This window comes from Squalius cephalus (assembly GCF_949319135.1).
Source record: "Squalius cephalus genome assembly, chromosome: 17".
NCBI lineage: Eukaryota > Metazoa > Chordata > Actinopteri > Cypriniformes > Leuciscidae > Squalius > Squalius cephalus.
Window position 1 is genome coordinate 24,168,674 of NC_137138.1, and position 27,258 is coordinate 24,195,931.

Genomic DNA, 27,258 nt, shown 5'->3' on the forward strand with positions numbered 1-27,258 from the left:
TTTTAGTGTCATGTCTGCAGCATTATTTATGTGTGTGTGTGATAATATAAATATATATATATAGATATATAGATATAGATAGATAGATATAGATACATATAGATATAGATATATATAGATTATTTAATTATTAGTGCATTCCTTAAAACTCATCTTTGATCACCAAAATTACATATCTTTCCTTGAAAAAATGTCTTCATGCCTTAAAATAGCTTTAATGTAACTTTACAACTTTGCCTTATTTAGTATATGGGGTTCTATGAATATGCAAATTAGCCCCGCCTCCACTCACTCACACCAGCTCAGAGATCCACTCGTTGATGATCACACGTCGACCTGATTGGTTACAAGGTAGTTTGTGACGTCAGAAACACCAGCGATTTCAAACTGCGTTTTTGAGACTGTCTTTGGTTCACTGACTAGAGTTTAAGGAGAAAACACTCAGCAATGGTGTTGACTTATGAACTTACACATGGTTTGTCTTAAAGCATATTAAAAACACCACATAGACAAATACTTGACTACTTGATACTTGAAAAACTTGATTTTCACCACAGAGGGACTTTAAATTAACTTTAGATGTTAATTCCCTCTATCACCTTCATTCACAACAGCATGTATTCTTAATATTCTCTTCATATCTGTTTTTTCATATGAATGACACAGTAACGTTCCATGTATACAATTTGTACCAACAGAATCCTAACACCCATCATTCTAATACATTTGTACAAATTCTACGCATTTGCATGTTAATTACATATTTTTTGGACTATAGTTTTTTCAGCACCTAAACATTTAACTAAACAGAATTCCCATAGATTTTCTCTCAGATACATTTAAAGTGCTCATCCACCCTGCAGTATTGAACTTGACATCGTCTGTGACTGTGTAAACTGTGACGCCGAGCATTAGTGATGCTCTCTGAGTGCAGTTCACCTGTTCTGAAGGCGATGTGAGGAAGTGAGAGAAGGAGCACAGTTTGATGACATTTGGTTTGCATTGCCATGGATGAACAGATGGCTCATTATGGTCGTCCCTCACAGCGCTTGCTGTCTTTGTTTCCGTGGAACTTGATACGGGCTCTGCTGAGGGTATTTACCCGTTCTGGAGGGGAAGAATTACTGCTGAACACATGGCCCAGGTTAGTCCCAGACCAGGGGAAGTGTGCTGGTTCTTTTAGGCGGCTGGGAGTAAAGCACACCCCAGACAGCACTGACGAGTGTTTAGAGTCAAGTCAAGAGTGATGTGTGTCACATATAAACCAGTCTTAGGTTTAATGTTCTCAGTTTGTAGGATGCATGTCGTGTAGGCTTAGAATGCAAAATGCAATGTATTTTGAAGCTGCACTGCAAGCTCCTGATCATGCGCTACTTTATCACTATCCTGTGATAAAACACTATTTTAATTCAACCCTGTGAATGTAATTTTGGAATTTATACGCATAAATTTAAATAGATGACTGAGTTTATTGTGTCTGGTAATAAATCATAAAATTTAAATATTAATAACTCTCTTTGAAAATCATGTCTTGTGTCAACCCTGTTACAAAATGTTCAAGATTGAAGATTCGTGCAAAGATGTCTAATAATGGCCTCAGCTATTAAGTATCATTGCACCACACAGTATTATTCAGGTTGTTCTGGTGATTAAAAATGGTGTTTATCTCATAACAGAGCTGAACTATCAAGCTAGATTAATTTATTTGTGGTTAGTAAGCCCGAGCCCTGACCCTAAAGCACTACTTTTTCAACCCTGTTACTGTAATTTTAGAATTCATACATACATTTGAATAGATGACTGAGTTTATTGTGCCTGGTGATAAATCATACATAAAATTGAAATAAATATTAATAACTTGTGCAAATTTTATTTGAAAAATCATGTGCTTTGTGTCAACCCTGTTACATACAAAATGTGTCAGGGTTGAAGATCAGTGTAAAAATGTTTAATAATGGCCTCATCTATTAAATGTCATTGCACCACACTGTTCACAGGTTGTTCTGGTGATCAAAAAATTGGTGTTTATCTCATAACAGAGCTGAACTATCAAGCTTGATGAATTGATTTATTGTTAGTACCCCTAAGCCCTGACCCTAAAGCACTACTTTATTTTAACCTTGTTACTGCAAGTTTGAAATTCATGTATATAAATTTGAAAAATGAAAAGGTAACTGGTTTATTGTGCCCTTGTAATAAATCACACATCATTATTTATTGAAATATAAATAACTCATGCCATTTCTCTTTAAAATGTGTTTTGTGACAACCCTGTTACAACCAAAAAATGTTCTAGGGTTTAAGATTAGCGCAAAAACGTCCAATAATGGCCTCATCATTATTTTGAAGCTGCACTGCAAGTTCCTGTGATCATGCGCTACTTTATCTCTGTCCTGCGACAAAGCGATGTTTTATTTCAACCCTGTTACTGTCATTTTGGTAACGTCCAATATTTGCCTCACAGCAAGTATCATTGCACCACTGTATTATTCAAAGGCCGTGTGCTGGAGATTACAAAATGGTGTTTATCCCATAACAGAGTTGAACTATTAAACTTTATGAAGCCAATGTAAGTGTAAACATAATGAAATAATAATTAAAAAAAAACTTTTAGAGAAACATACTTTGGTTTCAACCACAGAGCTGAAAAATATTGCAGTTCCTTTGATCAAACCATTTTAACAGAGTTGAACAGAACATGGGGAAAAGACGAATGCCGCATTTTCTCTAAAATATGAATAACGCATGTTTTATATATAATTTTTTTTTTTTTTCAGTAAAAGCAAAAAAATATATAACTCCAATAAAGGAAATTTCTTCCTTTGCCTTTGCTCAAAACTCTCAAATAATGCAAATTCACTATATACTGTTAATTCATGAGGACACACAAATGATATGATTTTCTGAGAGTGACCTACTGATAATTTCCCTAAGCTGAGACACGAGAACCTGAGATCTCAAACATGCCCTTATTTAGGTTTAAACCTATTGAGGGTCCATATCTGCTTCATGCTCCGTGATCGATTTCCTCAATTTTCGTAATTTCATGACAATCCTTTATCTCCAGCATTTTGGTTTCATCTCATTGTTTTGGGGGGCATGAGATTATTTTCTTCTCTCTTGAGTGACCTGCCTGCTCAATAGCATCATTGGGAATCAATTTTCTGCATGGAGAGTCTTGACATTCAAACGCAAAAGGGTAGAATGTGCCACAGGCAAGACACCTAGCGGGAGCCGTGCTTCTCGGCACTACGGGGTGCATTCAGTCAGGAATCTTTAGGGACTTACTCTGAGGAGTTGTAAAATGTTTCACAACAAATTGAGGATTGAGACATTTTTTTAAAACCTAGCAGATGCCTCTGGCTACCTCTGATTCTATCTTTAAGAAGATCGTTTAATAAGGTGCTTTCTAGAGGTGTAAGAGAAAGGACACTAAGGATGCTTAGACATGTCTAGATGGCCCATATGCTCAATACAAGAGCAAGCATAATGAAGATCATTTAATCATTTTCAACAAATCATTAGGAGTGCAATGGTGTATTGGAAAATGTTGAGGTTAGACAGGTGGTATGACAGTTGATGCCACGTTTTAATCAAGGGAAATTCATCTTTGTGCGTGTTTCAAGTCAAGCTGTAATTTTGTCAAGTTAAGCAAAACAAATTAAATGTTATTTAATTGTAAACATTTAGGATACATGATTTATTCCAGATTTTTTTTTATTACATTTACTACAAATATTTATCCCATGCTGTTAAACATAATTCATCGATCATTTATCTTAAATGAGAAGAAGAAACATTTAAAAATTTAAAGTGTTTTTTCCAAATTCCAAAGTGCCAAACGTCCCCACGGCTGAAGAAACACCGATTTATGTCTTAATAAGATGCAGCACTTCTGATATGAAAAGCTTTAATGTGTTTTTACTGACATCTAGTGGCTACATTATGTCATTACATGAGCTCAATGCGGATTTCATTTTTTTGGGCTTGATTTTGACTCATAGGCTTTTTTTCTTTTGCTATGTTCTTGTCTCTACACAAAATATATTACTTTTTATAGCCTAATGTTGAAGGAAAAAAAATAAATAACAACAACAACATAATGTCCATTGTAATAACTATTAAAAATCGATCGTTCCTCGTTCACTTTAAAGCATGCACTGCTGGCCACTCCAGTAGCGGAAGTGACGTATGTAGCAAACAATAAAGATGGCGACTTCCATAGAGCACGAGGATTCATTTGAACAAGTACGTTTGTTTTGTTGTTGTACAATATCAAGCGTTTCAGTGCAGTCATTTGTCGGAATATATTTTAATATATATGTATGCACTTTAAACTGTAATAAACTGCGTTAAAGCTGTCGGCGCTGTCCACGGTGAGTTGAATGCAGTGTTTGTTGCGGTGTGTTTACAGGAGGAGGCTGGAGAGGAGACTGAAGAAGAGCCCAAAGCACCAAAGATCCGCGAGACACCAGAAGACATCAAACTAGAGGCGATTGGCAACACAATCGCATTTCATCCCAACCAAGACATCCTTGCAGCTGGAGACATTGATGGAGATATATACCTGTACGGTTGTTTATTTCTCACGAATCTATAGTCCTCATTTTGGGTTGAGATCGACTTTTATAACTGTCTGTCTTATGTTTGGGGTCCCACAAATGCTAATGTTGCGTGTTGTAAAACAATATTAGTAATTCCAAATTGAACCCTTTTAAATAAAATAAAGATAATATTGTAGTTCAAGACACTACAGGCAAAACCTGAATTCGGAACCGCGTACTACTCCTCTTTCTGCCATAGAAACATGTGGTAAGAGTAGTATACTAGTAGGCGGTTTCGAATTCAGCACGTTTTCATGGGAGTCGTGACGTCAGCTGCGCAATGCATGTCGGGAGTTTAGGTCACGGAATCTGCGGTATAATTGGAAGTAACTTAGACGTTAACGTTTGTGTTATACACGTTGAAATGGTGAACTCTTGTTGCGTGGTTAACTGCGTGGTTAATCGCGACCAGCGTGGAAAACCTATCCCAAAAGGCTTGCGATTTTTCAACTTTCCGGCTTGGAAACAGCACACTGGAACTCAGGTCTCCGAGTTAACCAAGCGGCGTCGCATGGCATGGGTGGCAGCAGTAAGACGAAAACACATCACCTTCAGCAACATCCCCCGACACATGCGGGTTTGCTCGCGGCATTTCCATAAAGGTAAGTTATAAGCAAAACACATCCAACTGTTTTGTTGTTAAAGCTAGCAATGCAAACATGAGCTGTGTCCCAATTCAGAGGCTGCATGCTTCGAAGTCCGCGAATGTCGAACCGAGCGGTCACGAAACGATGTGAACAGATTATGTACAGACTACACATCATTGAAGACAATAAAGGTTAGCCTACTTATTAAGTTTTAGTCATTAAAGCATTTTTAGAGCAAATTCTGGCTTCCCGTTTGAAAAGCAAAGTCGGAGCAACGCCACGGATTCTGAAGTCAATGCGTGATATCGGCAAGATCCGTGGTTTTCCCAAAGTTACTTGCCACCCAGGATTTTCACTGGCCACAATTTTGTCATCGATACCATGAGGTGAAAACTGTCTATGGAAAATATAGAGCTGGTAAGTCCCGCCCATCCGTAAAACCCCAAGTGGACCTCTAGGTTGAAAAATCGTCAATGCAAGTGAATGGGAGAAAATAATTATTTTCTGGTCCCGTTTGAATTGTACCACGAATGTGAACAATGTTGTCTGTGATTTTTTTTTTTTTATATAATTTTTCATGTTATGAGTTTGACAGTATATGGTATGATTCTTCGACTAGCAGTTGTGGAAAGACATTACGAGAAAGACTACATGTCGCCTATGTGACGTCACCCCATAAAGTTGACTTACCTGTGGTTTTCGCCAACCTCAACGATTTTGTCCTCTCCCTGAAAGAAGGCGGTGAAGTGCACCAAAGACACAGCCATGTTTAGCGGGATCCGTGAGCTAGTGTCCGTGTGCGAGTGGTGGTGACGTTTCAAACGCGTCGAAAGCAGCGAAGAGTTGTAGTCCACAAAGTGCTCTCACACAAAGTCTAACCGTATCAAACTTCTACACGCTAAATTGTAGCATTCTTCACACGAAAAATTCTATAAAAAATTCACAGACAACATATGTTCACATTCATGGCACAATTCAAACGGGACCAGAAAATAATTATTTTCTCCCATTCACTTGCATTGACGATTTTTCAACCTAGAGGTCCAGTGGGGTTAGCGGAAGGGGCGGGCTTGGCGACGTGACGTCACGGCTCCAGCGCCGCGGTGGCTGATGGGAAAAATCGCCATTTTGTGAGGCCACTTTTGACCTGTGCTTTTGATGCGCCGAGGAAGTTGTAGTCATGGGAAGAACATGTTGTGTTGTTGGATGTAATGTCCGTTCACACGATCGACGGGGCATAAAATTAGACAGCGGACTTTCTTTTTATTGTTTCCCGGCCTGGAAACAGAATGAAGGGAGTCATGTGTCCGATGTGACCAAGCGGAGACGGATGGCCTGGATATCCGCCATAAGACGCGCGGACATACGCTTTGCAAACATCCCAATATCATTGAAAGTGTGTTCCAGGCATTTTCATTCGGGTAAGTGTATAGACTTCACTTAGCAAATTATTGTGTTCTTTTCCAGAGAGTAGTAGCCATAGGTTCATCTGCATTTTCTAACTTGGCACTATTCTGTCGACTTTGCGGCAAAGTAAGCAAGCTAATAAAGTGCGCTGAATGAATGTGATCAAAACAAAGCACTCAGCTGAGCCACTCAGATATCCCGAGGTGTAACCCAGCCTGAACTAGAGAGTTATTTTTGATCACTGTGACTGAAGCACGAGAAATTCTCTTTAACACTTGTATGTTTGCCACATGAGTTCAATTGTAAAGTATGTGTGTGTAATATATATATATATATATATATATATATATATATATATATATGCACATGCACACGTGTGTGTATACCGGTATGTATGTATATGTGTGTGTGTAATATATACACACGTGCATGCGCATATATATATATATTGGTGAGCAGAAGATACTTCTTTTAAAAACATTAAAAAAAAAATCTTACTGACCCCAAACTTTTGAACGGTAGTGTGTAAATATGTGTGTGAATGTATGTGTTAGGCCTATTGTATAGTATTCCCTAGTGTTATATATGTGTGTGTGTGTGTGTGTGTATATATATATATGCACATGCACACGTGTGTGTATACCGGTATGTATGTATATGTGTGTGTGTAATATATACACACGTGCATGCGCATATATATATATATATATATATATATATATATATATATATATATATATATATACACACACACATATATACTATAACACTAGGGAATACTATACAATAGGCCTAACACATACATTCACACATATTTACACACTACCGTTCAAAAGTTTGGGGTCAGTAAGATTTTTTTTGGTTTGTTTTTAAAAGAAGTATCTTCTGCTCACCAAGGCTGCATTTATTTGATAAAAAACAATATAAAAAAAAACTGTAATATTGTGAAATATTATGACAATTTAAAAAGAACTGTTTTCTATTTTAATATATTTTAAACTGTAGCCTAATTTATTCCTGTGATCGAAGCTGAATTTTCAGCATCATAACTCCAGTCTTCAGTGTCACATGATCCTTCAGAAATCATTCTAATATGCTTATTTGATGCTCAAGAAACAGTTATTATTATCAATGTTGAAAACAGTTGTGTACAAATTATTTTCAAAAGTCTTTGATGAATAGAAAGTTCAAAAGAACAGCATTTATTTAAAATAGAATATTTTCTAACATTATAAATGTCTTTACTGTAACTTTTGATCAGTTTAACTCATCCTTGATGAATAAAAGTACGGTATTGATTTATTTTATTTCTTTACCCCAAAAATAAAATTCTTACTAACCCCAAACTTTTGAACGGTAGTGTTTAATGTTACAAAAGATTTAGATTTCAGATAAATGCTGTTCTTTTGAACTTTCTATTCATCATAGCATCATGAAATAAATAAAAATGTAAATAACTGTTTTCAACACTGATAATAATCATAAATGTTTCTTGAGCATCAAATCATCATATTAGGGTGTTAAACTTGATCACTAAATAATGTCAGACATTTTTAAAGACCAAGGAGAGGGAGTGGTCATGGTGAAACATCCAATCATTTGGTATCTCTGAAAAGCCCTGAATGTGCTCTGTACAGGACATGTAATGTCTCAGAGAAATCACTAGAACATAATGTACTCTACAGAGGACAAAACACTATAGCAGGTAGTCAGGAGTTTTACTAATCACAGCTAGGTAAGTAAGATGATGCGCACCTTTGTACGAACAACAGTGTTTTCACAACTCGGTGGTTTGTAGCCATTTGTGAACTGAACGTGGATTCCATAGATTTATAATTACGAAACTGAGCCTCAGAATTAAACACTCATACCACAGACTAAATAAACAAACATATCTGGAAATGTCAAGAGGATGTAAATCGTAGGGCTGGTCCGAATACTAGATTATTTCGAGAACCGTTCATCCAATAGACTTCACAAGGGAGTGCAGTGTCGCATTTGGTGCAATATAGATAGACACGCGAGACGCGACACGTTCAGAATTAATAAACTTTTAATAAACTACAGAACAACGCGAGCGGGAAGCGGCGCACCTCACACGGGCAGGGCTTATATGCTCCGAGAACGGACACTGCACTAGTGATATTAAACACATCTTCCCATGAACAACACAAAGTAAACACACTCGCACGTAACACACACACACACACACACACACACACACACACACACACACACACACACACACACACACACACACACACACACACACACACACACACACACACACAAGTCTGTTAACTTAAGCAATACTTTTAGTAAGGTAGTCTAATATTTTTCTGACTAACAAATTACTGACACAGTAAAGGGTAGATTTAAATAAAGAAAAACGAAATTTAATAATGAAAAAAAGAAATTTAAATAAAGAAAAAACTAATTTAGTTAAATTATTCATTTAGATTGATAATAACGGGTAAAAAGCTTAATACATTTTGTTTCTATTATTCTATTTTCCACAATGTCAAAGCAACGCAGCTTAACCCAAAACACAAGCTCAGGCATGCACTTCGGTCCATACAAACTCCGCTGTTCTGCGCTCTAGCCAGAGAACACTCCCGTTGCAGGAACACTTTAGTAGGCCAAGAAGCAGCAAATATATTTATTAAGCATAACGAGGTTGGGTTCCTTCAACTGTCCATCCTATTAAAAATGGCTAGGTTATATAAGATAATTGTAAAAAAGAGTATTGTATTTCGTCAGATTTTATAGTGTTAAACATTCAAGCGCAAATGTGAACCGTTTCGCAGGGGATGCCAGGTGTGCAAAAAAACAAAAACGAATATTTGAATGTTCAAATCGAATACCAACCCACCGAACGAATATTCGGGTCCAGCCCTTGTAAATCATAGGGGTCTCGAGTATATTCTCTTGCAGGCACCTCATACGGATCCATATTTCCGATCAATGACATCTTTTTCATGTACCGTTTTCTTGCGTCAGGTAGAAGTTTGTCTCTGTATAGTACATTTCGTTCTTTTAATCAACTTTTCATCATTGTTTTCGTGTAGTAAGTGGTGGTTTTAAGTCTTGCACGATTTATTTGTAATTGAATCGTTTGTAACAATGTAAAAGTCTTTACTGGCACTTTTTGATCAATTTAATGAATCCAGGGCTCGACATTAACGCTTGTAACGCTTGTGTTATGATCTAATCAGCTGCCTAAACTTTTGGACGCAGCCCATCTGTTGTATCCTTCATTGCATGGGAAACGAAGAACTCATTTCGAGGCCACATTTAAAAAAGCCTTTGAATTGGGATGCAGCTGTGGTTGAGTTGTTGCTAAACAGCTAACTTTGCACCAGTAGCTGGCCGCATAGCTACATAACTAATTAAATAAATCCTTGTTTTTTTTTTTTAGGCAAACCAGCCTATGAAATGCTAGAGTGTGATCCCGACTGGGTGCCATCATTACATCTCGGGCACACAGAAGTGAAACCAACGGACTCTGTGCGGTTTAACCGGAGGTCAAAGAGACATCAAGCTCTAAAAGTGAACAATGCTGAACCTGCAACACTTGATCTAGCTGACCAGAGATCAGAGATTAAGGCTGAACCACCAGATGACGATTCACAGATGGATGAAGCTGGCCCAAAAGACAACACTGTAGAACAGCAGGAATGTAGTTTTTGTAGCTGCAGGCGTGCCGAAATTAACCGCTTGTTGGAGGAGAACAGGAAACTGAAGGAAGAGCTCTCTCAAAAGAAGATGGAGGAGGATTTTTTGAAAGACGACGACGTGAAGGTCACGTACTACACTGGACTTTCATGTTTTGCTGTTCTGATGGGTGTGCTGACACAACTTCTTCCCTGGCTGCCACAGACCAGACGAAAGCTTTCACCGTTTCAGATGCTCCTCTTAACTCTGATGCGCCTGAGGCTGAACCTACCAGTCCAGCACATTGCGTACCTCTTCTCCGTAGATCAAAAGACTGTGTCCTCCACATTCAGAGATACCATAGGTACGCTCTTTACACATCTCAAACCCTTGGTGCACTGGCCAGAGAGACAGTGCTTGCAAGCCACCATGCCACGTCAGTTCGTAGAGGCTTTTGGCAATCGTGTAGCAGTTATTGTGGACTGCTTTGAAGTGATCATTGGAAGAGCATCAAATCTCAAAGCTAGAGCGCAGACATTTTCCCACAACACAAACAAGCACACCCTAAAGTACCTTATTGGCATTACACCACGGGGAGCCATCTCTTTCGTTTCCCAAGGCTGGGGAGGTCCTGTCAGTGACGAGCATGTGACTGAGAATAGCAGCCTTCTGAACAAACTGTTGCCTGGGGACTTGGTGTTGGCAGATCATGGATTTGACATCAGGGAGGACAGTGTCGGTGGACTAATGTGTGCAGAAGTGAGAGCAAGTGGACAAAGCAGGCTGAATGCAAAAGATGTGGAGGAGACACGCCAGATAGCTCATCTCAGAGTCCACGTGGAGAAGCTTAGTGGATGCGTACGCACAAAGTACATCATACTAAACGGAAATGTACCAGCGAGCATGGTGCGCCCATGTCAAGGCGAGGACGTGACATTCCTTGACAAGATTGTGTCTGTATGCTGTGCCTTGACTAATATGTGCCCCAGCGTTGTTATGAAACTGCAAACCATGACGTAAAACATGTTAACTATGTAAGAATTGCATGTTGCATACCACCTGTTACCATAATAAATGACAAAAAGTATTTCAGTGCTGTATCTCTTTATTTATTGGTAGTTGACAGGAGTGTACTAGTGCAGTTCGGTATAAATTCATCTCTCTTTGGTTTGCAGATATTCATACTCCTGCACTGAAGGAGCAAACAAAGAGCTGTGGTCATCAGGACATCATCTCAAGTCCTGCAGGAAAGTGCTCTTCTCCAGTGATGGACAGAGTAAGCATTCATTAGTGTTTTCCCTAACACTGACTAAAAGTTCTGCAGGGATGATGGTTTCTTTGTTTTATAGGCCAACCTGGAAGTCAGCATCACCCTGATCCCTCAACAAAAACCAATAGGATTCTTCCATTTGCTTTTAGATTGTTGCATTAAATATGCTCCGTGACCAACAAAAGTTTATTATTCTTACACTTTTTGCGATAATCTTCACAAATGAACAACTTTTATAAAGTTTGAAGCCTAAATTCAATTGGCTGATGTAAAAAGCTAAATGTAGGCTACACAACACTACTTCAAACTCGCCACAATTAAGATTCCAACAACTCTTGATTCTTTAAAACAAAAAATCCTGAAAGTTTGAGTTAAAATAGTTTGCAAGAGCGTGATTATAAACACTAATGGCTGGTTTCACAGACAAGGCTTAAGCTAGTCCCAGTCTAAAATGCATGTTTGAGCTGCTTTAACTGAAAACAACTTGCACTGATATCTTTTAAAATATGTCAGACTCTGTTTTGTCATAAGATGCACTCCAGTAATGTTTTTTTTTTCCTAAGGCACGTTTAAAAAAGCCTCTTAAATGTCCTAATTTAACTCAGGCCTAATCCTGGCTTAATTTAAGCCCTGTCTGTGAAACCAGGCCTAAGAGGCTGTGAAAGCTGACTAGTGAGTAGATGATTTTATCTGTTTGGCTGATGATGTTTAATGTCCCACACAACCTCTGTAGTCCCATTTAGCCACTTGTTAGAAACCACCTTTCTCATGTCGCGTGAAAGCTTTAAAAAAATCACATGGGGTGAGTTTGTGTTCACCACAGACCTTATTTCAGCCGTTTAACTAAAAACACATTCAAAAAACCCTTTGACTTTGAGACGATGGAACCGGAAGTGCTAAAAGGCTTACAAAAATGTCATTGCTCTTTAAAGCAATTACCAGTGATTTCTCCTCTCTGTTCTTCAGAATTGTTCAGCGTGTCTAAAGACAAGGCTGTTCACATCATGGACGTGGAGGCTGGAAAACTAGTGACACGCATCCCGAAAGCTCACACGTACTTGATATTCCTATCTATTTTTATAAAGACATTCTTAAAAAAAAATGTTTTATTCTGGTTGTATTAGTAAAGCTGTTGAAATGTTAGCACAGAGCTCTTTGAACAGCAAAGTAATTAATGTTTTTGATCGTTTTTTTTTTTAAGGGTCCCAGTCAATGCCCTGCTGCTGGTTGATGAGAATATATTTGCGACAGGAGATGATGAGGGAACGCTGAAGGTTTGGGACCTGAGGAAAGGAACATCATTTATGGATCTGAAGCACCATGAGGATTATATTAGTGATATCGCCATTGACCAGGCTAAAAGGACACTACTTACTTCCAGGTAATGTTAAAGGGGACCTATTATGCCCTCTTATTCTTGATTTTTCAAAATACACATTTTACATTTATTTAACAACACTGCGGCACCTCTCTTTCCCAGTCTGTCAGTAACACTCAGGGCTGCGTTTCCCAAAAACATTGTAGGCCTAAGTAGATCGTAGAAACCGTTGTACGAATCATCTTACGAGTTACAGGCCGTGTCGAAAAAACTTAGTAACTTAAAGGGTTAACACCGATTTGTTTTATGAAAGCTTAGAGCTACACAACTACCACTTTGACGCTTCAAAGAGTTTATAAAGAGATTGAAAAACGAATCCATATGAATTGAGCGGTTTAGTCCAAATTTTCTAAAGCGACTCGATCACTTTATATGATGACAGATTTAATTTAGGCTTTTATTCACATTTAAACATTGATCAGCGAAAATAAACAGCTCAACCGAACCTGCTTGACGCACAAGAACAAACATCTTTTTTTTTTTGCAGAAGCTCAAACGTGCTGCGTAACACGAGAATGAACCTCATTGGTTCTTGCTGAAGCTCAAACGTGCTGCGTAACACGGGAATGAACCTCATTGGTTCTTGCTGAAGCTCAAACGTGCTGCATAACACGGGAATGAACCTCATTGGTTCTTGCAGAAGCTCAAACGTGCTGCGTAACACGAGAATGAACCTCATTGGTTCTTGCTGAAGCTCAAACGTGCTGCATAACACGGGAATGAACCTCATTGGTTCTTGCAGAAGCTCAAACGTGCTGCGTAACACGAGAATGAACCTCATTGGTTCTTGCAGAAGCTCAAACGTGCTGCGTAACACGAGAATGAACCTCATTGGTTCTTGCTGAAGCTCAAACGTGCTGCGTAACACGGGAATGAACCTCATTGGTTCTTGCTGAAGCTCAAACGTGCTGCGTAACACGAGAATGAACCTCATTGGTTCTTGCTGAAGCTCAAACGTGCTGCATAACACGGGAATGAACCTCATTGGTTCTTGCAGAAGCTCAAACGTGCTGCGTAACACGAGAATGAACCTCATTGGTTCTTGCTGAAGCTCAAACGTGCTGCGTAACACGAGAATGAACCTCATTGGTTCTTGCTGAAGCTCAAACGTGCTGCGTAACACGGGAATGAACCTCATTGGTTCTTGCTGAAGCTCAAACGTGCTGCGTAACACGGGAATGAACCTCATTGGTTCTTGCAGAAGCTCAAACGTGCTGCGTAACACGAGAATGAACCTCATTGGTTCTTGCAGAAGTTCAAACGTGCTGCGTAACACGAGAATGAACCTCATTGGTTCTTGCAGAAGCTCAAACGTGCTGCGTATCATGAGAATGAACCTCATTGGTTCTTGCTGAAGCTCAAACGTGCTGCGTAACACGGGAATGAACCTCATTGGTTCTTGCAGAAGTTCAAACGTGCTGCGTAACACGAGAATGAACCTCATTGGTTCTTGCAGAAGCTCAAACGTGCTGCGTAACACGAGAATGAACCTCATTGGTTCTTGCTGAAGCTCAAACGTGCTGCGTAACACGGGAATGAACCTCATTGGTTCTTGCAGAAGTTCAAACGTGCTGCGTAACACGAGAATGAACCTCATTGGTTCTTGCAGAAGCTCAAACGTGCTGCGTAACACGAGAATGAACCTCATTGGTTCTTGCAGAAGCTCAAACGTGCTGCGTATCATGAGAATGAACCTCGTTGGCTCTTGCAGAAGTTCAAACGTGCTGCGTAACACGAGAATGAACCTCATTGGTTCTTGCAGAAGTTCAAACGTGCTGCGTAACACGAGAATGAACCTCATTGGTTCTTGCAGAAGCTCAAACGTGCTGCGTAACACGAGAATGAACCTCATTGGTTCTTGCTGAAGCTCAAACGTGCTGCGTAACACGAGAATGAACCTCATTGGTTCTTGCAGAAGCTCAAACGTGCTGCGTAACACGAGAATGAACCTCATTGGTTCTTGCAGAAGTTCAAACGTGCTGCGTAACACGAGAATGAACCTCATTGGTTCTTGCAGAAGTTCAAACGTGCTGCGTAACACGAGAATGAACCTCATTGGTTCTTGCTGAAGCTCAAACGTGCTGCGTAACACGAGAATGAACCTCATTGGTTCTTGCAGAAGCTCAAACGTGCTGCGTAACACGAGAATGAACCTCATTGGTTCTTGCTGAAGCTCAAACGTGCTGCGTAACACGGGAATGAACCTCATTGGTTCTTGCAGAAGCTCAAACGTGCTGCGTAACACGAGAATGAACCTCATTGGTTCTTGCTGAAGTTCAAACGTGCTGCGTAACACGAGAATGAACCTCATTGGTTCTTGCAGAAGTTCAAACGTGCTGCGTAACACGAGAATGAACCTCATTGGTTCTTGCAGAAGTTCAAACGTGCTGCGTAACACGAGAATGAACCTCATTGGTTCTTGCAGAAGCTCAAACGTGCTGCGTAACACGAGAATGAACCTCATTGGTTCTTGCAGAAGCTCAAACGTGCTGCGTAACACGAGAATGAACCTCATTGGTTCTTGCTGAAGCTCAAATGTGCTGCGTAACACGAGAATGAACCTCGTTGGCTCTTGCTGAAGTTCAAACGTGCTGCGTAACACGAGAATGAACCTCATTGGTTCTTGCTGAAGCTCAAATGTGCTGCGTAACACGAGAATGAACCTCATTGGTTCTTGCTGAAGTTCAAACGTGCTGCGTAACACGAGAATGAACCTCATTGGTTCTTGCAGAAGCTCAAACGTGCTGCGTATCATGAGAATGAACCTCGTTGGCTCTTGCAGAAGTTCAAACGTGCTGCGTAACACGAGAATGAACCTCATTGGTTCTTGCTGAAGCTCAAACGTGCTGCGTAACACGGGAATGAACCTCATTGGTTCTTGCAGAAGTTCAAACGTGCTGCGTAACACGAGAATGAACCTCATTGGTTCTTGCAGAAGCTCAAACGTGCTGCGTAACACGAGAATGAACCTCATTGGTTCTTGCTGAAGTTCAAACGTGCTGCGTAACACGAGAATGAACCTCATTGGTTCTTGCTGAAGCTCAAACGTGCTGCGTAACACGGGAATGAACCTCATTGGTTCTTGCAGAAGTTCAAACGTGCTGCGTAACACGAGAATGAACCTCATTGGTTCTTGCAGAAGCTCAAACGTGCTGCGTAACACGAGAATGAACCTCATTGGTTCTTGCTGAAGTTCAAACGTGCTGCGTAACACGAGAATGAACCTCATTGGTTCTTGCTGAAGCTCAAATGTGCTGCGTAACACGAGAATGAACCTCATTGGTTCTTGTTGAAGCTCAAACGTGCTGCGTAACACGAGAATGAACCTCATTGGCTCTTGCTGAAGCTCAAACGTGCTGCGTATCATGAGAATGAACCTCATTGGCTCTTGCTGAAGTTCAAACGTGCTGCGTAACACGAGAATGAACCTCATTGGTTCTTGCTGAAGTTCAAACGTGCTGCGTAACACGAGAATGAACCTCATTGGTTCTTGTTGAAGTTCAAACGTGCTGCGTATCATGAGAATGAACCTCATTGGTTCTTGTTGAAGCTCAAACGTGCTGCGTATCATGAGAATGAACCTCATTGGCTCTTGCTGAAGTTCAAACGTGCTGCGTAACACGAGAATGAACCTCATTGGTTCTTGCTGAAGTTCAAACGTGCTGCGTAACACGAGAATGAACCTCATTGGTTCTTGTTGAAGTTCAAACGTGCTGCGTATCATGAGAATGAACCTCATTGGTTCTTGCTGAAGCTCAAACGTGCTGCGTAACACGAGAATGAACCTCATTGGTTCTTGCTGAAGCTCAAACGTGCTGCGTATCATGAGAATGAACCTCATTGGTTCTTGCTGAAGCTCAAACGTGCTGCGTAACACGAGAATGAACCTCATTGGTTCTTGCTGAAGCTCAAACGTGCTGCGTAACACGAGAATGAACCTCATTGGTTCTTGCTGAAGCTCAAACGTGCTGCGTAACACGAGAATGAACCTCATTGGTTCTTGTTGAAGTTCAAACGTGCTGCGTATCATGAGAATGAACCTCATTGGCTCTTGTTGAAGTTTAAACGTGCTGCGTATCATGAGAATGAACCTCATTGGTTCTTGTTGAAGCTCAAACGTGCTGCGTAACACGAGAATGAACCTCATTGGCTCTTGCTGAAGCTCAAACGTGCTGCGTAACACGAGAATGAACCTCATTGGCACTTTCAAATGAAAATACTGCTATACCGATCAAGGAAACTTGAACAAAAAAAATTATATTGCATGTAATTATAAAGGTATGTACTTACCAACTGGTGATTTCACACAGTGACTAAATAGATTTTGTTTTTGGACACAAGCACATTAGTTTGTACTTTCACCCCAGTCTATCAAATTATAACCGTCCAACTGTATAACAGTGTGTCCAATGGACTGCCAATTGAGTTCGTTCGTGGGCAAAGGTACCAAACACTGCATTCCCAAAACCAAACAGCAGAGGTCAGCAGTCTTCAGTGATCCTGGAAGCTCATGCCTCCATCCACAAAGCAAAGTAAATGTATATAAATAGTTCTGCACAAAATAATAAAAATGTATTAATTTATAAAAATAGGCTGACTTAATAGATATACATTTTTTTTTTTTTTAAGAAAAATAACCAAACCATTCCCATCAAGTAAATTACAAGTATTTATACTGTTACACAAAAAAAGCTATAGGCAGATTGATTGACATTTCAACACTTCATGAATGGACAGTGACTCTTAAGTAGCCCTTAAAACTCGTACTCACGCGTTCCTGTTAAGTGCATTTTTATATTGTATATAATTTTCGGGCATCAGGGAGCCGCTACCATGCGTGGAATTGAAATATTTTTTTAATGCCCGCTCGCGTTTTACTTTAACTTGCCAGTTTGCGATCACGCATACACTCGGTGGTACTGATTTGATACGATATTTGTCAGAGGTGCTCCGTAAAATGTGTTTATGCTCTTTCATTAAACAAAAGGGCACATGGCGCAATATTTTATGTAATGTTCTTTCTAAATTAGGTGTGCAAATATATAATCACCTTATGTTTAAATTTGATGAAATCTGATGTTTTTTCATGGCTGTATATGTATTTTTTTTGTTTTCAGTGGCGATGGCACTATGGGTGTATTCAATATAAAAAGACGAAGATTTGAACTGCTTTCTGAATTCCAAAATGGAGATCTTACCTCTGTTTCTATTATGAAAGTAAGTCTAAATGTCAGTATTGCTAATTAATTAACATTTTAGACACTGTATGTTCGGCTTTATTTTGGCACAGACTACTACAGAGTTGAACAAATGCAGTCATAAAACCTACTACACAAAATATCAGCACTTTTAGCGTGCTGTTTGTCTAATCGAATGAATTGACCGTAACTATTGTATCCACCTTAATTTTCATCGAACTAAACCGTTTCCCCTGAATGTATGAGGCGTTCGAATCATTAGCTGTTATTAATAAATAACTAAAAGAATAAGGAAGTGCAGTGAACATTAAAGCTATTTGCACTACAAACCAGTTTTTATTAGGGCTGTCAAACGATTAATCGCGATTAATCGCATCCAAAATAAAAGTTTGTGTTTACATAATATATGTGTGTGTACGGTGTATAATTATTTTCTATATGTAAATACACACATGCATGTATATATTTAAGAAATATTTGCATGTATATACTGTGTATATATATTTATATTATATATAAATATTTTATATATAAATAACATATTTCTTAAATATATATGCATGTGTGTATTTATATATAGAAAATAATTATACTCCATACACACACATATATTATGTAAACACAAACTTTTATTTTGGATGCGATTAATCGTTTGACAGCCCTAGTTTTTATTATTATGATTAAAATAATATAACAAATACCACTATACTAGTTTGCATAACTGCAAAAGCCTTGCACATTCATGGTAAAAAAATAATGTGACCATGGTTTCATAAAAAATAAGGTGGGTAGTATAGTTTTAATCATGAAAATCCTCTTTTTTTTTGCCACAGAGAGGCCGTAAAGTTGTTTGTGGATCCAGTGAGGGCACCGTATACATTTTCAACTGGAACGGTTTTGGTGCCACCAGTGACCGTTTCGCAGTTCAGGCTGAGTCTTTGGACTGTATCGTCCCCATTACAGACAACATACTGTGTGCTGCCTCTACTGATGGAGTGATCAGGTGAGCCACGTTTGGAACAGATGTTTTGTTACTTTCTTTGTTCATGGTCTTATCTCACTTTGTGTGTGTATATGTTAGCAAAAAGCTGTATTGTAAATAAGGATGTTGTTAGGCATGACGTGAAGCGTCACAATACAGCATGCCTCGAGTACCTTATTGCTTTTATAAAACTGTTTCCACACCGAAAATAGACGTATTAATAAAGGTTGCTAAGGGGGTTGCGCAGTGGTTATAGTCATGCTTTATTGTAAATAAAATTGTCTATTGCCCAATCAGCATTAAGGACCATTTAAATAGTCATGTGAAAAAGAAAGTACACCCTTTTGAATTCTATGGTTTTATGTATCAGGAGGACATAATAAAAAAATCATCTGGTCTTTAGCAGTTCTTAAAATGAGGTAAATACAACCTAAGATGAACAACACCACATGACATTACAGTGTCATTGTTTATTTAACAAAAACTAGGCCAAAAAGGAGAAGCCACGCATGACAAACTAAGTACACCATTACTGCTTCCATAGGAATTAAGAGGGTAAAGCCCGATTCGGACGTAAAGTAATAATTACCAGAGCTTCTCAGTGATTTTAGTCCTGTCTGAATGTGCCATCTCAGTAATCATTACGGACAATGTCAGTAAAGATTATGGCGACTTTTACCTTCAGTAAAAAGGTCCGGAAAAATGACCTCAGGTAATACTAATCCCGTGCGAATAGACCCGCTGTAAATATGTACGTAAATATTTCGTCATCTCCTGTTTAAAAGTAGTTTTCCGCTGTTTTTCAAGTATGGAGACGCTTGAAAAAGCATTCAGTTGCATTCTAGACGCTGGAACGAGTCTGTGGCAAAACTCAAGTGTTTTCCACATACCATTCAGACCAGAAAGAAGATCGAAAGCACTTGTTAGAGGCACGAAACATCTTTTAGCGTTAGCTAAGTGCCTTTTACCAACACAATCCAATCTGAAGTTAATAAATACATTGTTAGACCGGACATAACTGTTTTATAAATATAGGTTATATGTGTTTGTGCACGTGATATCAGGAAGCAACGTAATACACACATGACGACAGGAGGGGGACGGCGATGCGCAAATCGAGTCACTCTCCCACTTCTGCTAGTTTTACTGAGATATCTTATCCTGTGCGAACAGGCCATTAAAGGGATACTTCACCTCTGGGAAGATGAATGTGTATTTAAAATAGGTCATTTAAGTAGAAGAAATGTGAAGAAATTTTTGAATTTGGAGCTTTCTAGACTGAGAAAAGCCAGAAAATGTATTTTTGGCTTATGTGGATGAAAGACAACAACTCCCAGAATGCACTTGCTTCGCTGCCCTAGGAGGCCACGCCTACCGGTAAGAGTGCGCAGTTGTAAACAACAAAGCTAGCCTACGTGATGAGTTTGCGAGGGATTTAGAGATCGTACAAAATGTCCGGGATTCGGCTTTTGCGTTCTACAGTGGCCATTCATCATGCTTACTGTGGCGAGCAGGACGAGGCTGACGGCCGCGGGAGAACAGCGCGAGGGCGGTGGCGTCATTACTGAGACGCGCCGGGTCTCGCATCTCTCACGGAGGAGCGGGAATTTTTCTTAGCAATGGTAAAACGCACATCAACCCATCACTTGTTTAGCGTTCATGTAAACACTACATTCACATTCACCAATCGGAATGAATTCAGTTAGATTGAAAGGTGTGCATGTAAACAATGAATGGCGACCGCAGAAAGCAAAAGCTGAATCCCGGACATTTTGAACGATCTCGCCCGCCGGACAAGTCCGGGAAAAGGAGGATGGTTACTTACTCAGCTTTCTCCTACTATTCAGCTTTCTCCACAGAACAAGAGCCTGCTAGCTTAGCTTCCAAAGAAAGAGGCTGACAGTGACACTGTGTACATTCTGTGAGTGAGATCCCACCCTCTATGGGCGGGCTGAAAACATGCGGAACAACGCCATCTACTGGCTGTAGTCTTTAGCCTCTGTCCAGAAAATCCTCCGATGACGCAAAATGACGATTTTTGCGTCATCGGAGGATTTTTTCCAGACAAAAAATACATAAATCTCTTGTCTCAGGGGGATATGAGGGTGGAAAGCATGGTAATTCGAAAATACTACAGGTTTTCTACTAATACAAAGCTTAATGCTAAATCCTGAAGTAACCCTTTAATATTACAGACGACCATCCCGTCCGAATAGGGCCTAAGTAGCTGTCAGACGCTGATATTGACAGGGTGAACATCCAATGAAATGAGTAAAACTAATGATAAAATCCTTAATTTTGCAGGGCCATCAGTATCTTGCCCAACCGTGTGGTGGGCAGTATCGGACAGCACGTCGGCGAAGCCATAGAGGAGATCGCACGATCTAGAGACTCGCGATTCCTGGCCAGCTGCGCTCATGATGAGCTGATCAAATTCTGGGACATCTCCAGCATACCCGAGATGAAAGTAACCGATTATCGTCGCAGAAAGAAAAAAGACAGACGCCTCAAAGCTCTGAGTAATAAAGCTTTTGATACGGGACAGAATTTCTTCGCAGGCCTTTTAGACACAACTGAGGAAAACGGTAAAGAAGAAGAGGAGGAGGATGATGAGGATGACAGTGGAAGCGACTGAATATAATTTATTGCAATCACATTTGCAGTTTTGTGTTGTCTAATTAATGTATATTTTCAGATTAACATCTGAATCTGTTTCACATTTATATTTGTATAATAGTTTTTTTTTTTTAGCCTCAATTTCAAAATACATGCAGTGCTGTCACGTTCTTGTTTGAGTTACGGCTTCTTAATCAACACAAAAACATTTATTGGCCAAAGAATGTAACAAAAGACAAGTTTACTATCGAATTTAGTATTTTTTTCTATCTACTACAGCTTATGGTTTTCTAAACTGGCAATTTAATTATTAAACTAAAAATCCAATTCGTCCAAATTCAGGATGAAATGAATATTTTGTTTTATTTTGATTTTGGTTTTTTTCTTTGGTGAAAGTCCAATGAACTTTCAACACAACCATGATATTAAATGAAGTAGCTTATTTATTGAAAATATTTACACTTTAAATGAGAACTACATATGCAGATTATTTTGTGATTAAATATGTGTGTGTGCATGAGAGAGAGAGAGAGAGAGAGAGAGAGAGACAGATCAGTTCATGCCATTTTAAGTGTATTCTGCCATAGAAGCAAATGTACTGTATACCATGCTGAAATTCATGGTTATAACAATCAAAAAGCACCACCAAAAAATATAATTAAGGATGGGTTTTCTTTAAATACCTTGCCTGGCAAGCCACATAAACGTATACGAGCTCAGGCAAAAGTTTTAATCCCGAATTAAAATCCATCAATTCACGCAGGGGCTCAAACGGGTACGCCAAGCTGATTGGCTACTCTAGACTGACTGGAGTCGATGGAATGTCTTTGGCCCGTTGAGGAAGGGAAACAAAAGCTGCACCCTCAGGCTCAATCATCAGAACTTCTCCATTCTTGCTCTCATCTTTCACAAGAACAAGGAAGGCCTTGGCAACAGCATCAACCCTGTAACAAAATTACAACAATTACATCGACTGTACCCATCATCTATACAAATCTTTCTAAATTTTGGTGTTAAATTCATAGTCTTGCTTTGTCTGGTATGGGAGGAAGGATAAACGTGTTAACTCACTCCAGACAGCCGTGGTTCTCCATCATCATCTCGGTAAAGCCTTTCAATGGAAAGAAACTTCCGGTGTGCTCTTCTGATTTCATGAAGGACAGAAGATTGGTCTGCACAAACCACGGACAGAGGATGTTGATTCTCACCCCATAGTCAACCATCTTGGAAACGGCCTATTTGACAGATGCAATTAAAGAAAAGAATCTTTTTCACAAATGCTTTACGCATTATTTTTCACCACCCAGACTGAAGACAAAACACATACCGCCATGGCACGGCTAAATCCCACCACGCCGTGTTTAGTTGCTGTGTAGATGGGCGTCATTGGCAAAGGCCCTAGACCTGCAGCCGATATGCAAAGATTCAGTCAAGGCATGTGCTTACAGCAATAATTCAACCTAAAATTTTAATTCTGTCATTTACTCATTTGTCTCATGTCATTCCAAACTTGTATGAATTTTTTTCTTCAGCCGAACAGAAAAGAAGATATTTTTGAAAAATGTCTCCAAGTGGGAAATGTCCAATGGGGTCTAAACAACATTTTGGACCCCACTGACTTTCATTGTATGGTCAATCTTAATGTGTGTTCCACAGAAAAAGGAAAGTCATACGGGTTGAAATAACATGATGTCAGTTTACATTTAAGCATATAGCAGATGCTTTTATCCAAAGCGACACTCAAAAGAGGAACTAAAGCAATTCGTCAAAGAGCCAACAATATTTGTAATATACAATACACCTAAAAGATATTTTGAAGAATGTTGGCAACCAGACAGTTGATGGACCCCATTGACTTCCATACTCTGGAAGTCAATGGGGTCCATCAGCTCTCTGGTTACCAACATTCTTCAAAATATCATCTTTGTGTTCAGCAGAAGAAAGAAACTCATTCAGGTTTGGAACAACTTGAGGGTGAGTAAATGATGACAACGTCTTATTGATGACAATGGTGTGTCTTTATCTTTGTCTTGATCCTTCTTGGAGGTTGGCAGCTCATTCCACCAAAGAGGAACAGAGAGTGTGAAGGTTTTGGAAAGCGACTTAAAACGTCATTGTGAATGAACATCAAGGTGTCGCTTGTTCAAATGAGTAAATTACAGAATTTTAATTTTTAGATGAACTAGCCATTTAATTTCACAGATATATTTTTAACCTGTCTTTTCATTTTTATTACATGAGTTCACCTGCCCATCCAGTCTTAAAGGAGCTGTATGTAAGAAATTGATTTCAATTAATCATAAAATGGCCCTGATATGTCACTAGACATTAAGAAATCATGTTCATTTCAAATACTTATATCACTGACAACAGTAGTACGGCCAGGATATTGTCATTTAAAAAGTGAAGTTGCAGCCCTCAACTGATGTTGATGTTGTCATCTTGTGTTTTGGCCTGATGCCCCACCCTCCACCTATCTACCAATCACGAAGTTAGTTGTGTTTCAGCAACCGGGTTGCCAGCTCTGCTCTAGTTACCACAGCTGCAGCTCCTTGTAGCAGCCTACGTTCCTGCTGGATCCTGCAACATATCTGGCAACCTCGAGTCAGGGGGGAGGGGGAGGGGATACAGTAATTTGAAAGTGATTGCAGTACCAGTTTTGGCCACAATCTTACATACGGCTCCTTTAATAATTAATGTTAAACAAACATGGCTTGCTGTCCTTAATGGACGCTTGGCTCGAGCTCCGAGTTCAATCAAACCCCCCAAAGTGTTTACCACAGACAGCAAACTGTAATCAACTGTGAGTAGTTTGGTGATATAAGGAGAGAAGACTTTAACAGATTTAATCCCTCATCCCGTGCAGAATACTGTTGCGGCCTTGAGGAAATATGCAATGCAATATATAGCTACAATTGATATGTATTCAATTTTAATCGTGGGAGAAATAACTGCTCCTGCAAAAAAAGAAAAAGAGGATGTATAGGTTTGAAGATATAGGTCTAGGTTTGAGGATGTTAAAACTGGATATATCGTTTTAAGGATGTAAAAAGTGGATGTATAGTTTTAAGGATGTAAAAAGATTAGGTATAGTTTTAAGGATGTAAAAAGAGGATGTATAGTTTTAAGGATGTAAAAAGAGGATGTATAGTTTTAAGGATGTAAAAAGAGGATGTATGGTTCACCGAATGCCGGAAGAATTGTTGCCGGAAGCAATGACTGCTGCTTTTATATGCTCGTAACGATGACTGACATAATTGAATGAATGATTAGGCTCCTCCCGAACCTACGTTTGGAACTTCATTCTGTCTGTTTATTTATGGACTGTATCAAACCTGCCATAGATGCAATGTTGATAATGACTCCTCCATTACCACCGTTTTCCTTCTTCATATGTTCTAGAGCCAGATATGTGCCCCTGACCACTCCACCCTGAAATGACAACATGAACCACAAAACATTCAGCTGAAGCAAAGGCCGACCGATGGACAGACAGACAACAGATTGATAGATAGATAGATTCCTACCAGGTTTATTGCTATAGTCTTTTCCCACTGTTTTTCATTGATGATTCCTGCATTGTTGCACATGATGTCTATGCGGCCAAACTTTTCTACAATTCTTTCCAAAACTCCTGTAAAGGAAAATGTGAAAAATCCATGAGATATCCTCAATCGCTTTCATTGTTCTTATTATCTGCTGTGAAGTTGTTTGTCCTGTAACTGTCATCTGATGTTGTAAATCACTTCAGTCACATGGTCGTGTAATCATTTTCAGATTATAAAACATCTTGACCTTTAAAATCTTCCTCTGATGAGACATCGGCAACATAAAATTCAGCTCTGTCACGTCCATACTCCTCATCAAGTGTGGTCTTCAATTCATTTCCCGCTGATTTATTCACATCGATTAAAGCCACCTGTAATCAAATGAATCAGTGTAAGCTATTAGCCTATAGTAGCCTACAGTACTGAACTATAATAGTAGCTTATATAAGTAAAGTAGGTGCCTTTTGTATCCTTCATCCATTTTAATTTCATATTTTTTTCTCAATGAGGATGACTTGTTGGCCATATTATATAGCCTACTACTAATATATGTAACATATTTAGATTTTTTTTTTCAAAATGAAAAAAAAAAAAAAAAAAAACTAATGTTTTGCATTTATTCTTAAAATGTATATTTTTAGATTTTAATGGATGGAATATTTTATTAAAAAGACTTAAAATTGTGGCCCCAGTATGGGTCAAACTTCACAGCACATTCCGACTTTGACCTCATTATGGCAGCCAATTATTACCAGATGTTTGTGCAACGACTGTGTTTTCAATGTCAAGTCCTATATATATATATTTGTATATATATATTTGTATATTTGTAGGCTATATTACAAAGCAACGATAATTTGTAAAAGGTCAAACGTTACGAAAGGACATCGAAATATTTCTAAATATTTATTTTCAATCATTTAGCCTATTTTAATTACCTGCGCTTCTTTAACTTTTCCTACAGCCTGCTATCAAGAATGAGGCTGCTGTTGGCTTTTTTTTTTTTTTTTTTTGCGATTTAGCTTAGGCCTACTATTTATTTTAAAATATAACTTTTTGCTTTTCTTAGGTCCAGTGTGCTTTTTTTAAATATTTTACTTTCCGAATTTTCAACCAGGTAATCTCGTATATTTGTCATTCTGTGACGCGGCGCGAGGAAGCCCTTCGACAGCCTTTGAGTCTTTACAGCACTGTATTGTTTTAGAAGATGCTTGATTTTTATTTATTTATTTTTCGTATAGTATTGTATTGTACAATATTTGTTTACTTATACAAATAAAAAAATAATAAATAAAAAACGTTTTTGATAAATTTTAAAAAATATTTTATTTTACCTTTGACCCATTTTTCAGGAGTATTTCGACAAAGCTTCTGCCCAAACCCTGAGCTGCTCCGGTCACAACAGCAACTTTATCCTTTAAATCCATCATCAGCCACGCACCTGAGAAAGACTCACAAATGAGTGGCAAAGGAGTGACGCGACAGATTAAGAAACGCGTCCGAAACGCGATTGCCTGTTGGTTGGTGATTACAAAAGCATTGATGCTGCTAAATTAAAATGCTGCTTTTTTTTTTCTAGACTCATAAAACCAGAAAAACACAGGCGTACGAACAGCGTCAACAGTGACTAACTTACTAACTGCGGATGAATTAAATGAAAAGAGGCGAGGGTGAAGGGGTGGAGTTAATCACAAGAACTCACAGATATAGCGGCTGCTCCATGATGAGCCTCTAGTAAAAGAAGATTTGTAAGGATAAATGTGTTATAAGGTGTCTTGTTCAACCAACAGACGGTTTTATGAAAACACTCTGGATAAATAAACCTGTGTAGTGTATTATAAACACATCCTGATATTTAACACTTTTCTTGCTCAGCCTATTAGTTCTTGGCCATCTTCATGATCAGAAATGATGTAGATGTGCTCATTCACGCAGGTTTTACAGAGTGTTTCAACATCTAAACTGACTGAAGATTTGATCCATTTAACAGAAATTTGCTATAGCCTACACTCTC

General features: G+C 38.9%; 2 protein-coding genes across 5 annotated transcripts; one reads left to right on the plus strand and one right to left on the minus strand.

Moving 5' to 3' along the window:
- The first annotated feature begins 4,174 nt into the window (after positions 1 to 4,174).
- wdr55 (WD repeat domain 55) lies at positions 4,175 to 21,866 on the plus strand. Of its 4 annotated transcripts, none has more exons than XM_079898332.1 (8): positions 4,175 to 4,248; positions 4,415 to 4,569; positions 11,428 to 11,528; positions 12,489 to 12,576; positions 12,724 to 12,903; positions 18,018 to 18,117; positions 18,932 to 19,101; positions 21,385 to 21,866. In XM_079898332.1, the coding sequence occupies exons 1-8, from the start codon at positions 4,210 to 4,212 to the stop codon at positions 21,713 to 21,715; spliced, it is 1,164 nt and encodes a 387-aa protein (XP_079754458.1). In that variant the 5' UTR covers positions 4,175 to 4,209; the 3' UTR covers positions 21,716 to 21,866. The 4 variants fall into 4 exon arrangements, with proteins under 4 accessions (XP_079754458.1, XP_079754457.1, XP_079754456.1 ...); XM_079898333.1 differs by lacking the exons at positions 4,175 to 4,248; positions 4,415 to 4,569 and adding exons at positions 6,270 to 6,612; positions 10,017 to 11,286; XM_079898331.1 differs by lacking the exons at positions 4,175 to 4,248; positions 4,415 to 4,569; positions 11,428 to 11,528; ... (3 more) ...; positions 18,932 to 19,101; positions 21,385 to 21,866 and adding exons at positions 4,891 to 5,206; positions 10,017 to 11,378.
- LOC307174487 (15-hydroxyprostaglandin dehydrogenase [NAD(+)]) lies at positions 21,704 to 26,940 on the minus strand. The gene is made up of 7 exons (XM_079898350.1): positions 26,579 to 26,940; positions 25,492 to 25,615; positions 25,224 to 25,330; positions 25,032 to 25,128; positions 23,024 to 23,100; positions 22,768 to 22,931; positions 21,704 to 22,640 (listed from the first exon to the last, which is right to left on the minus strand). Exons 1-7 carry the CDS (start codon positions 26,672 to 26,674, stop codon positions 22,490 to 22,492), a joined length of 816 nt encoding a protein of 271 aa, XP_079754476.1. The 5' UTR covers positions 26,675 to 26,940; the 3' UTR covers positions 21,704 to 22,489.
- Between the last annotated feature and the right edge of the window lie 318 nt (positions 26,941 to 27,258).